Source organism: Manis javanica, chromosome 8 (assembly GCF_040802235.1).
Source record: "Manis javanica isolate MJ-LG chromosome 8, MJ_LKY, whole genome shotgun sequence".
Taxonomy (NCBI): Eukaryota; Metazoa; Chordata; class Mammalia; order Pholidota; family Manidae; genus Manis; species Manis javanica.
Genome location: NC_133163.1, coordinates 27,236,487 through 27,249,504, shown reverse-complemented (window position 1 = coordinate 27,249,504; position 13,018 = coordinate 27,236,487). Strand labels below are relative to the sequence as shown.

General features: G+C 47.4%; 1 protein-coding gene across 1 annotated transcript; it reads left to right on the top strand.

Moving 5' to 3' along the window:
• The first annotated feature begins 3,843 nt into the window (after positions 1–3,843).
• Positions 3,844–7,030, top strand: VRTN (vertebrae development associated). Its single transcript, XM_017656764.3, has one exon. The coding sequence runs from the start codon at positions 3,844–3,846 to the stop codon at positions 5,962–5,964; it is 2,121 nt and encodes a 706-aa protein (XP_017512253.3). The 3' UTR covers positions 5,965–7,030.
• The last annotated feature ends 5,988 nt before the right edge of the window (positions 7,031–13,018 follow it).

Here is a 13,018-nt window from a genome sequence, read left to right as displayed (position 1 = left end):
GGTGTTGGAAGGTATCTGGGTATTGCTGCATGAATTCAGGCAAGTTATCTTTACCATTCTGGACCTCCGTTTGTTATTTGTAAAGTGGCCAGGTTTGTCTCAAAGTCCCAAAAATCCATGGTTCCTGGATCCTTTGGCTGATGAACATTTTGGGTGATGTATCCTCTGGGTGGAGGAATTTCAGTGGTTAGGAGGGGAGCTCTGGAGTCAGTTTGTTTAGGTTTTGTAGCTTTAATAGCTGGTACTCTTGGGAAAGTTATTTAATTTACCCACACCCACCCCCGACCCCTGCCGCCAGCCTCCATTTCTCCAGGTGTGTATAGGAATAGCTTTGCTGTCTATGGTACAGGTGTTCCAGAGTTGTGGTTCACGTGGAGGAAAGGTGAGACCCACATCTAAACGAAATTATCTCTAAAAGCCTGCAATCCAAATGCTCATCCCTGATAAAGCCCACAGAAGCTTGAAAGCACCGAGGGAACGTGGTGTTCTCTGCTCAGGGAAGAGGTCAGTGAATAGAAAGGCAGGCAAAGTCACCCACACGGTTTAAATTAATTGTCCTCTCTTTTTCTGAGATTTTGATTGAATTACCTAAATTAAATGCACGTAGTAAGCAGTAGGTAAGTTGTGGCTGTTTTCGTAATTTTATTTGCAAAGGATCTTGCAGCATGCTCATTTATATGCAGCTGTATGACAGGTTCAACAAATGACATGCAAGAAAAAAACCCAGCATCTTTGTTCACTGCCAGAAAGAAAAAGCTCTTCTGTGTTTGTAGTTCTTCAGGGCTCAGTTTTTGTCACAGGTGGAATCGTGCTCTTGACCAAGGACTGGTATGAAGTTTATCTCCTGAGTGCGAAGAAAACTAATAATTTTTGTGTAAAAATAAATACAGCTGACTCTTAAACAGCATGGGAATTAGGGGTGCTGACCTGTGCAATTGAAAGTAACTTTTGGTCCCCCCCCAAAATTTACCAATATTCTGTTTCTGATTGGAAGCCTTCCCAATAACAAACAGTCGATTAACACATATTTTGTATGTTATGTGTATCATGTACTGTATTCTTACAATAAACTAGAGAAAAGAAAATGTTTTTTCAAATTATCACCAATCTCCAAATTTTCCGATATATTTATAAAAAAAAAAACCCGTGTGTGAGTGGACCCATGTCATTCAAACCCATGTTGTTTGAGGATCAACGGTATAAAGTACAAAGAAGAAGAACAGATTACAAACCCAATTCCAGGGTCAAATAATGTGGTACTAGTAGAAATTTGGTTGAGAGGTTAGACCAGATTTGTCACAATATATGTATTTAAATATAAATGCAGCTGCAAAATTTTATCCAAAGGTGATTCTGATGATCAGTTATTAAAAAGCTTGCTTTTTTTATGATTATCAAATAAGGTTCAGATGGTACTCCTTAGATGCTTTAAAAATTGTTTTTCAGCTTTACTGAACCATCATTTACACTCAGATTCCTTTTAAGTGTGCAGTTTGATGTGTTGACTACCATATACACCCAAACACAATTTTTAAACTTAAGGATAATCTAAAGCAAGTTATCAACTCTGAGAACAAAGATCTGAGAAAAGGGTAATGGTCTGCTTTCTAATTTAAAAGCAGTGTCCATAAAGGAATATGATGTGCTTTGCAATATAACATTGAAAGCGGACCAGTAATTAGGGTGATTAGTTTGTGTTGAAAAGGTGGCTGACCATTTAAACTGGAGGAGATGAGTCACAGGCCCTAAAGAGCATCTGGTTTATATGCTGGCTGCACCACTCGGGCACCACCTTGGAGAATTGTCTCAGTTTTCAACCTGTAAATTGGGGATAGTGGTAGTAGCTACAGTAGTATAAACTGTCAGGATTAGGACAGTTAATGGCAACTGGGAAATGCTTGGTAAATCTTAGTTGTTAGATCTGCGCCAGCACAGTGGTTAGGCTGCTGCCTCCTTTTTTGAAGAGACTCTTTGTCCCAGGGCAGCAATTCTCACACTTTTTGGTCTCAGGATCCCTGAATGCCCTTAAAATAATGAGGACCCTGAAGAGCTTTAGTTTACATAGGTTACCTCTATCCCTGAATATTGTATTCAAAATTAAAACAAAGTTAGCAAATATTAAAAAACAAACCTGTTACATAGTAACAAATAACAGTTTTTGTGAAAAATGACTTTCCAAGAACAAAAAATTTGGTGAAAAGTGAATTCTTCTACATTTTTTCAAATCTCTGTACTATCTGGATTAATAGAAGAAGATAGGTAGGTTCTCATAACTGTCTCTATGTTCGATCTGTTGTGATACATTGTTTTGGCAGAAGTATATGAAGAATACCCATCTTTATCCAGATATGAAGATGAAAAAGGGAAGAGTATTTTGATAGCTTTTTTCATGGATATTCTTTGATAACTATACCAAAACTTAGCAAGTCATATCTCAAAGCTTACTTATAATGTAGAATCTGAAATCCATAAACTTTTTGTATCCTTTTGTTAAAATCCATTGCTTGCTTTTATACTTTGAATGGATGGGTCTTTTACCAGGGCATGACTTTGTAACATCACCCATTGGTTATTTGGGAAACAGTTCATTGACCGATGCAGATCATCAGATGTTGATGATTCCATTATGTGGTATAAAAAGTTACATCTGTTAGTGTCACCGCTGATCCCATCAGAAGAGTCAAAAGTATTGGGAAGCTGTCAAGCTCATCGTAGCAGATACAGGTTTTCCAGGATTCTAATTTTCAAATGAAAGCTTGCAATTTTCAGTAGCAGCAAATAGTTTTCCTTGAAGTGACAGGCTCATCTTACTCATTTTTGAGAAAATGCCTGCCAGATATACCCAAGTCTAAATGACAAATGCCTTAGTCTTTCAAGTAAAAATGTTACTCCATGGTAAAAGTGACGGTTCATCATATAGCCCAAGCAACTGCCATGTGGACATTCATTGTGTTTCAGCACACAGCAAGCAGAATGCCTTATGAGTATTCCTCATTTTGTTACTCCCAATATTGAGAAGTCGTACTTAGGGTTGTGATTTAATAAAATAATAATCTTTACTGATTCATCAAGGATGTTCTTGAGTGAAACTAGCTTTTTCTTTCCCCCGAACTGTGACTACATGGTGGTGAAGAGCATAATGACTTATGATACAGCTCGACGCCTGCTGTTAGCCAGTCTTTCTCAAATGATAGTACAATGAAAAAGGTAGATAATAACTTTGTGTTAAATTATGTTAGTATATCTTGGTATTATTATGAAAATAATTTAACTTGCAGACTCCCTGAAAAGGTCTCAGGGAATCCCAGGGGTCCACGTACCATACTTTGAGATCACTGTTCTAGGGAAAGGGAGGTTAGTTTTGGCTATATGTGATGGTATGTCTTTAACAGAGGTACAGCTTTTATAGCTATACTATATAATATGTATAGTACTAGGTAATACTCTAGTACATACTAGCTAATGCTTCTGTACTACTTCACTGTGTGCTGGGCACTATTCTAAGGATGAGTGTGTGTGTGTGTATACCTATGTATCTCCATTCTTTCATTATCTCATTTATACCCACAGTAGGTAGATAACTTTTATCGACCCCATTTTACAGAAAAGGAACCAGAGTATGGTGAGGTTAAGTGACTTGCCCAAGCTAATATCAGAGCCAGGATTCACAGCCAGGACCCAGAGACCAGGCTCTTCTCTTAGCACCACTGAGTGATTAGACAAACCCTAGGAGGCGCTTAGCCATTCTATCAGGAAATAGGTGTGATGCACATTTTCTGCAGGGAGGAGGAGTAGTGGACAGGGCACCATTGATCTCTGCCCTCTATCCTTTGCCCTGGCAGGATGACATCTCGGGAGCAGCTTGTACAGCATGTGCTGCAGGAGCTGCAGGAGGCTGTGGAGTCCGAGGGCCTGGAGGGTCTTGTCAGTGCTGCTCTAGAGGCCAAGCAGGTCCTGTCTTCCTTCACCCTCCCCACCTGCCGGGAAGGGGGGCCCAGCCCCCAGGTGCTGGAGGTGGACTCGGTGGCCCTGAGCCTGTACCCAGAGGACGCTCCCCGGAACATGCTGCCGCTGCTGTGCAAGGGTGAGGGCAGCCTGCTGTTCGAGGCAGCCAGCATGCTGCTGTGGGGTGACGCCAGCCTCAGCCTGGAGCTGCGGGCCCGCACTGTGGTGGAGATGCTGCTGCACAGACACTACTACCTTCAGGGCATGATCGACTCCAAGGTCATGCTGCAGGCTGTGCGCTATTCCCTGTGCTCTGAGGAGTCCCCCGAGATGACCAGCCTGCCATCTGCCACGCTGGAAGCCATCTTTGATGCGGATGTCAAGGCCACCTGCTTCCCTAGCAGCTTCTCCAACGTGTGGCACTTGTATGCCCTGGCCTCTGTCCTTCAGCGCAATATCTACTCCATCTACCCAATGCGCAACCTTAAGATCCGACCGTACTTTAACCGTGTCATCCGGCCCCGCCGCTGTGACCACATACCCGCCACACTGCACATCATGTGGGCTGGCCAGCCTCTCACCAGTCACCTCTTCCGCCACCAGTACTTTGCCCCTGTGGTGGGGCTGGAGGAGGTGGAGGCTGAAGGCGCTGCTGGCCTGGTCCCAGCTCCTCCAGCCCTGGCCCGGCTGCCCCCGCCGGCCAAGACCCTGGAGCAGCTCAGCCGGGAACCTGGTCTCAGCTACTCCCACCTCTATGAGCGCTACAGCGTCACCAAGAGCACCTTCTACCGCTGGCAGCGGCAGTCCCAGGAGCACCGGCAGAAGGTGGCCGCCCGCTTCTCAGCCAAGCACTTCCTGCAGGACAGTGTTCACCGTGGGGGCGTCATGCCGCTGCAGCAGTTCCTGCAGAGGTTCCCTGAGATCTCCCGCTCCACCTACTATGCCTGGAAGCACGAGCTCCTAGGCTCTGGTGCCTGCCAGGCCCTGGCCCCCAAGGAGGAGCTGGAGAAGCTGCCAGAGATGCATGTTGCTGAGGGGCTGGGATGCTCCTCACTGGCCCTGTCAAGCCAAGGAATGGTCCTCATGCAGCGGGCCAAGTTGTACCTGGAGCACTGCATCTCCCTGAACATGCTGGTGCCCTATCGTTGCTTCAAACGCAGGTTTCCCGGCATCTCCCGGTCCACCTACTACAACTGGCGCCGAAAGGCGCTCCGAAGGAACCCCAGCTTCAAGCCCCCACCAGTCCTTTCAGCATCTGGGGCATCCCAGCCAGAGTCTGTTGTGGAAGAGGCCCTACTCCCTTGGAAGGGTGAGGTGGGAGAAGGGTCAGGGAAAGCAAGGCCTAGGGTGCCTCCCGTACCCCGGGAGTCCCTGCGCCCTCGGGTGCCTCTGTCCCGGTGGCAGAGGCGTCTGCGCAGAGCTGCCCGCAAGCAGGTGCTGAGCGGGCATCTCCCCTTCTGTCGTTTCCGCTTGCGCTACCCCAGCCTGTCCCCCTCAACCTTTTGGGTCTGGAAGAGTCTTGCCCGGGGCTGGTCCAGAAGCCTGTCCAAACTCCAGTTGCAGGTCTCCACTTTGGGCAAAGGGGAGGTGCAGCAGGCTGAGGAGAAGCAGGAGAAAGGAGCTGGCAGGAATGTGACAGATGTGACAGCCTCACCTGCATGGAGCCTGCAGGTGGTCACTTCCCCAGGAGAAGATCCACAGAAGGCACAGGGAGGGCCTTCTAGAGAGGGGGCCCTGCGGGAGGCAGTCATGGCCCAGGGCCGGCCCCACGGTGGGTCCCTGGCCAGCCACCCTGTGGTGGCAGCAGCAGGTGGCAGGGATGGCCAGGTGCTGGTGATGGACATGCTCACCACCACAAAGTTCAAGGCCCAGGCCAAGTTGTTCTTGCAGAAGCGCTTCCAGTCCAAGAGCTTCCCCTCCTACAAGGAGTTCAGTGCCCTCTTTCCGTTCACTGCCCGCTCCACCTACTACATGTGGAAGCGGGCCCTCTATGATGGCCTCACCCTGGTTGATGGTTGACCAGGAGGTGTGTGGTAGCTGGGAGGAAGGGGGACCAGTTTGGAGAGGGTCAGGGACCTGACCTGCCCGGAATCCAGCGACAGACTTGTGTTGTTTTTTGGCTCCAGGGCAAAGCCAGAAATTGGCTGTCTTGTCTCTTGTAGAGCTACAGGACCAGAAATGTTCTTTTTAGTTGTGTGCCATTCTTATTTTTATTTTTGTGTCTTTTAGTTTTTTGTTTTGATTTAAGTGGGTTGGCTGGGCCCCCTTGCTGGTATTGAAAGCTGTATGTGTTGGGGAGTCCAGAGGGGGTTTGGTTAGCTAAGGCTGCTTCAGCTTTTCCTGTGGATGAAAGGAGTATTATATCTTGGCCATCTGTCCTGTTGAGCAGAATATATGTCTTTAGTTCCTTTGGGGGGTTGGCACCCTCCTTACTCAAAGATGTTTCTTCAAGGAACATTCAAAAGCAAATGTGGAGCAGTTTGGTGGCTTCTGTCTGGCACCCTGAGAGGGAGGGTGCCAGGTTCAATGTGAACAGGTGTGGGGATGTACAGGAAAAACCAAGGATGGCTGCTAAGGGAAGGATGACTGAGGGGCTGGCCTGGCCCTTGCAAAGAGTGTGGCTCCTGCTTACTGGTGCTTGGCCCATCTGCCATGGACCCTGCAGTCCTCTGCCAGCCTGGTTGGCTTGTGGGGACCCCTGTCTTATTGCTGAGTCTCTAAGAGCCTGTGCCCCAAGTGAGAGACCACACAGCAGGCGGGCAGGTGAGAGACCAACTTTGCTTTGTCCAAGAGTGAAGTTAGAAAACCAAAGAAATAAAGTGATGTGGTGCCCACAGCCCTTGGTCTCTGGTATTTTTGCTAGGATGTGACTGCCCATTCCCACGTTCCCCTTTGGTTTACGGGGACTAAGAGTGACTACTTCTCTCCTGATGGGACACTTCCAGGTCCAGGGTTTGGGGAAGGAAGGGATTACTCCAGGATTCTGTTTAGAATTGGATCTAGAAGGGACCTTGGGTGTTCCTCCTTCTTGGGGCTACAGCTGCCTGGAAGGGTATGTCCCACGGGAGAAAACTGTCCCTACTAAGTGTGCTCAGAGGCCAGGCCAGCTCGAGGTCAAGTCTGAGTCAGGCATTCTGTTTAGTGAGCCTTCTGCCAGGCAGGCCAGGCCCAGTCACAGGGCAGGAAATCCAGTCTCACTCAGCGTGGTTAACTTGCATGCCCCCTCCAGTGGGCTGAGCTGTAGGGCCGGGCCTTTGCTTGTTGGGATATGGCACCACTGGGGAGAGAGTTCTCTTAGGACCTTACTCCTCCTGCAGTGGCTGTTATTCTTGGTTATTTTTCACCACCACATTCAATCTATTGGCCACTCCTGTTGACTGACTGACTGCAGAGAATGCCAAGCATCAGCATCCTCCCCTTCCTGTGGCTGTTGTCCGACCCCTACTCCCCACACGGCCATCAGCTTCTGTCTCCCTTCCACACTGGTCCCCATACAATCTATTTTCTGTGGAGTAGCCAGAGGCGCCTTAAAGCAAAATCTGCTTCTGTCACCTTCCTATCTAATGTGTCAGTGGCTTCCCTTCACACTTAAAATTCCTTGTGCTGCTGAACACAGGCCTTGATGGTCCATTCCCTGATTCCCTGCTGCTGATCCACTCTGGCCCTCACCCACCACACTCCAGCCATACTGGCTGCCTCTGATCTTGGACATGCTGTACTTTTGCTTTAAGGTTCTTCGTTCCTTTGGTCCAGAATGCATTTCCTTGTCTTTACATGGCAGGCTCCTTACTATTCAGATCTGAGTTACGATTATACCATCCTTTTAAATTCTCTACATGGTGTTCATTCCCATCTGTTTTTCTTGTTTATTTGCCTATTTGATTATCCCCTCCCTCCACCTTCCCCGTTAGAGCATAAGCTCCAAAAAAGGCAAGACTTTTTCCTGACCTGCTTACGCCACTGTACTCCCAGCCAGGTAGATTAGTTCCTGGCATATAGTAGGTGTTATAATTTGTTGAAAAAGGGAGTGAATGAAATGGGGCCATTATGCTTTTCCTGCTGTTACCCTTTTGGATTTGGTTTGATCAAACCTAATCAATCCTACTTGCCAAATATTTTCACTAACCATTTTTCTCCAGCCCCACCGCTATCCCTAATCTAGGCCAGCAGCTGCTCTCATTTCTTAGACTCATGATTTTCAACTTGCCTCTGCCTCCACTCAAACTATTCCATCCCATCCTCCTGATGAAAGCTAGAATGATCTTACTAAAACCTAAATCTCACTTGTTACTGGATTTTGTGCTAAGAACAACGAGAAACCCAAACCATTGGGGCGCACAAGTCTGGTCCATCTGCCTCTCGGCTTATTTTTCCCTACTGACCTCTCACGCTGTACCCCTCATCCAGACTGACTTTTCCCTCTCCCTACTTTTCCTCTCATAGCTCCAACCATGCAGAATTGCCCTGACATTGGCATTGCTTGTCTTTCTCATGCCCTGGGGGGTCTCCCCTGAAGCCTAAGAGCCAGCGGGCGCCTGAGAGTCGGTTAACGTTTGGTGAGGGGATTGGATGAGTGTTTGTACCTGGCCTGCAATGGCAACCTGCGGCCAGCAGGTGGCAATCTGGTGCAGCAGGAGACAGTCTGGGTTTTCAGTAGGCACAGCCGGTCCCTCGCCTACCCTCTCTTAGCTCTTAGCTGCCAGAGTGTCCCCAAGCCCCCTCCTGAGATCTGCCCTGGTTGGGGCCCCGGATTTTCCTGTGTGATCCCTTCCCTGCACTCAGATCCAGAGCAGATCTTCTGATGCCTGGAGCAGGATCCCACAGTGGGGTCTAAGAACCACCTGGATCTCAGTCCCCTGCTTCTTAGGAGTGTGGATTCCAGGGCCCCACCCAGCCCTACTGGTTCTAACTTTAAACATTAGAGAGGCAATATATGCACACGGGTTAATTATTTAACCTTGTCATGCCTCACTTTCTCCATGAATAAAATGGGGGTGACAGTAATGCCTACAGTATAGTATCTTGCACAGAGTAAATACCAGTGAGCATTTGCTACTGTAACAATAATGTTCAGTTTGAGAACCACTGGGAATCTAACTGCTGTCTTCTAGGAGAAGGCTAATGCCTAAGGAGACTTGTTCAAGGTTGCCCTCTAGATTAAAGACATTCCTGTTCCAAGACTGAAAGGTCCTTTTGTCAGAGGCCAGCACTGAACCCCAAACCCCATAGGGAGGTATGTTAGTTTCCCTTGGAAAAAATTAAGTAAGATAAAAATAGTATGTTGATACTGATTTGGAAAAGGTTTCATAAGTATGGTTAAGTTATTCTTGTGTAGAAAGCTGTTTCCTTTAAAATCTTAGGCAGAAATACCTAAGCAGTGACCATATTTGTTAAGAATACTTCATGCTGATTTTGAAGTTGACATGTTGAAATTATTTGTATTTTTCTGTACCACTTTCTAATGCAGATGCATAAAGAAATTCCAGTGAAATGAACAATTTGAATAAAGGGAGAATATGTGAGGCTAGCTTCATATCTTCTTTCAACTTTTTGTGCCATTGTAAATAGCTAATGGTTCTAACATTTTAAACATAAAAGTTTCACCCTAAAAAAGCTATCAGGTGAAATGTGAATATTAAAAAAATTGATATCTATATATTTATTCCCTGGGGGCAGGGGTCCTGTGTTTTGGTGATCCTTTTGTCTACTTTGATGCATGAGTTTGTCTCTCCAGTATTTCTCTGGAGTCCAGCACGCAGCCCTTTGGGTGGCTCCTGGGCTCTGAGCACTCACCTCATACCTCAGCTGCCCTTCCTGGATGTTCCTCAGTTTCACCAACCACCGATCTGGACCCATTCTCCATCAACCACTCTGAGTATTTTTTACCCTGGCTTCTGTCAGCATCATATTATCAACTGAACTGGCCAGAAAGCTGGGCATTATCCTAGACTTTTCTCTCCCACATATCCGGACCCTAGAAACATTGTAGGCTTCACATGGTTCCAAGCTGTTATCACATGATTATCACAGGGAAGAGAAATGAATGGTCCAGGCCATTCTTGTCCTTTTCTCTGAGCACAGCTCTCATGCCAGGTCACTTGCCACCCTGGTCCAGTTGTCTGTGGCCAAGGTACTGGATCAGCCTTGTTCACAAGGGGTCTGGTGGATGTAAGAGGCTCCTATCCAGCAACCCCATCACAGGCTGAGCCCTGTGTTGTAAGCTGGGGTTTCAGAGCCCTTTGGTATAACTTGTCCTCACAAAGGCCTTGGTTTACTGGCAGCTGTGGTCTGGACAATATGATAGAGGCTTCCATGCGGAATGCATAAAAAAGTGCAGTGGGGTCACAAGGAAGCATATGTTGGCCCTGGCATCTCAGCTTGTCCCAAACCCCTCCCAACTTGTAGCAATCCAGGGCCAACTCTCTGAGAGAGGTAGGTGGCCTGGTGTCTCTGGGAAATGCCTCAATTGCTCAGGCCCATGGTCGCTACTTCTAAAATACTCCAGTTTGGTGGCTGTCACAGGAGGATGAGAAGCCAAGGGACAGGGACCCTGATACAAGGCAGTTAGGATGGGGCTTGAAGGCAGAGAAGCAAAGCTCTGGAGGGCATGCAGGGCAGATGGCTCTGGCCCCGGGTGCTGCCCACCAATCTCACCAGCTGACCTCTAGCAGGAAGGTTCTAGCATGATTTCCCGTCCCCATCTGTGGCTAATGACACCCCAGGATGCCTGTAGGAAGTCACTAGTACTTTCTTAAATGTTCCCATTGCTGGTTTAATCTCATGGAAGGGGAGGAGAAAGCTTTCAGGGAGATGAGAAGCAGCCAAAAGTAGGTTTAATGGTATAAAAAGGATTCCATGGAAAATGACTTTGAAAATAGCATGAAATCTGCTTAACTAGCAGCTCCTCCCTGCCAGGCAGAGAGCTGGAAGGGACGCAGACAGGAGGGCAGCCAGGAGGAGACTGGGCAGGCAGCTGCTCACATACCCCTCTGCTGGAGGAGACTGCAGGGCTGGCAGAGGGCAGGCTGGCTGCAGGGTATCCTTCCCCGTGTGGCGCCTGTTCCAGATGGCAGGCCCCAGGATGCAGGCTGCTGGGAGGCCAGAGCCCAGGAGCAGGCAAAGCACCTGAGTGGAGTTGCTTTGTGTGTCACCAGCCCCCAGTCCAGCTGGGCTCAGAAGGGGTGTCAATACAGTTCTGGGGCTTGTGGTTGTTTACAACCAACCTGTTTCTAGGCCCCCTGACTTCACGTAGAGTTATCTGTTGTCATTTAAAACAATCGAAGGACAAGGTGGGCATAGCAGTACCTAGGAGAGGTGCTGATGGCTGCAGTGTGCACTGATCCTCAGGCCTCACCTTTCTGGGGACAGGAGGGAAGCTGGTGTCTTTGGGATATTTGGTGCTTCATTCAGTCCACATCGGGCCTGGAGGTGAGGCAGAGGAAGGATATGAAGTTCAGTAAGACCTAGCACCTTGGAGTTGTTTATAAGCATTGACTATATAACTGGTTCTCAATCCTAGACTCAAGGATTCTCAGGGGTCCAGTAAGTGCAGTTTGAGATTTTATGGCTTTGTCCAAAATTTCAGATGATAATCTTAATTCATCTTAGAGAAATAAAGACATAACCCTTTTGCAATGATAATTTGCCACTGAAAGACATTCCAGTGCAATAAGACCTTGGTTTTTCAAGTCAGTCTCTTGAATCAGGGCCTTGGTATATGTTATGAGCTGTAACAGAGGGTGGCAATGATGCTGTGGGGCACAAAGGGGCAAGCCTGCCCCTGCTTGAGGATTGGGGGAACTTTTCTGGAAGAGAAATCAAAGTTACCCAACTATCAAAAATGAGTACATCACATCGGGAGCCTGAAATCGGCCACAATGAGTATTCACACCACAGAAACTGGCAAATCCTACAGATCGACCAGATGTGGCATGCTCCCAGGTATGTCTGTGACGTCCCTGGTGGTCACTCCCCTCTCTGGAACACTCTTCACTAGATATATACAGAATAGCTTTTGTGGGTCCTTCACGTCAGTCAGGTATGAAGAAATGAGTGTTTGGAGTGGGAGGCTGAGTGATCCTCCTGGGCCATATGCCAGGGACTGCAGTGTCAATATTACATCTTCTCCCCTCCCAGCCAGGAGCTGTGTCAGCTCTCTCTGGGCTGTGGGAGGGTGGCAGGGCACCCCCAGCTCCATCTTCCTCCCCAGGTATCCAGAGTGACATTGAGCAGCTTGAGCTTGGCCACTCTGAGTGACTTTCACCTGAGGCCGGTCTGGAGCAAGCCACGGGCTGGCCATGGACCTCCGTGGGGCTGAACAATACAATCACCCGGGTGCTTTTAAAAATCAGCTTTGCCTAAGCCCAACTGCAGACCAATTAAATCAGAATCTCCGCATGATCTCATTAACCTGCCCTATGATGTTACCTTCTAAATATATAAAATCTGTCCACTTCTCCCCATTCCCTTATCACATATTGGACTGCAGTGTACCCCAAACCAATCTTCCAAACCCACATTCTAGCCCCTTATAATCTGTTCTTCAGGCAGCAACCAGGAGGGCATTTTTGAAACACAAATCTAAACGAGTCACTTCCCTTGTTTAAAATCCTTCAATGCCACCCCCTTTTTCTTAGAAAAAGATCAAAATAGTTACTTTACAGTAGAGAAACCTGACAGACACCAATGAAATGAAGTGATTGAGGTGAACAATACCAGTAATAAGACATATATAACTTCTGTGGAGTTCTTGCCAGAAATATATAAGCTCCATCTAATCCTGAGAAAACAGCAGACAAGCTAAAATTGAGACACATTCTACATAATAAACGACTGGTGTTCCTTAAAAGTCCAAAGGTCATGAAGAATAAAACTGGGGAACTGTTACACATTGGAGGGGACTAAGGGGACATGACCAGCAAATGCAGTGTGGAACCTGGATTGATCCTATAACAGAATAAGGATTATTAGGAGAAAATGGGTGAAATTTGATTAAGCAACGTAGTTTGGTTAGAAGAACCTCCTGACAGTTATTTTCCTAGTTATGATCAATCATTGTACATACTTACATGAG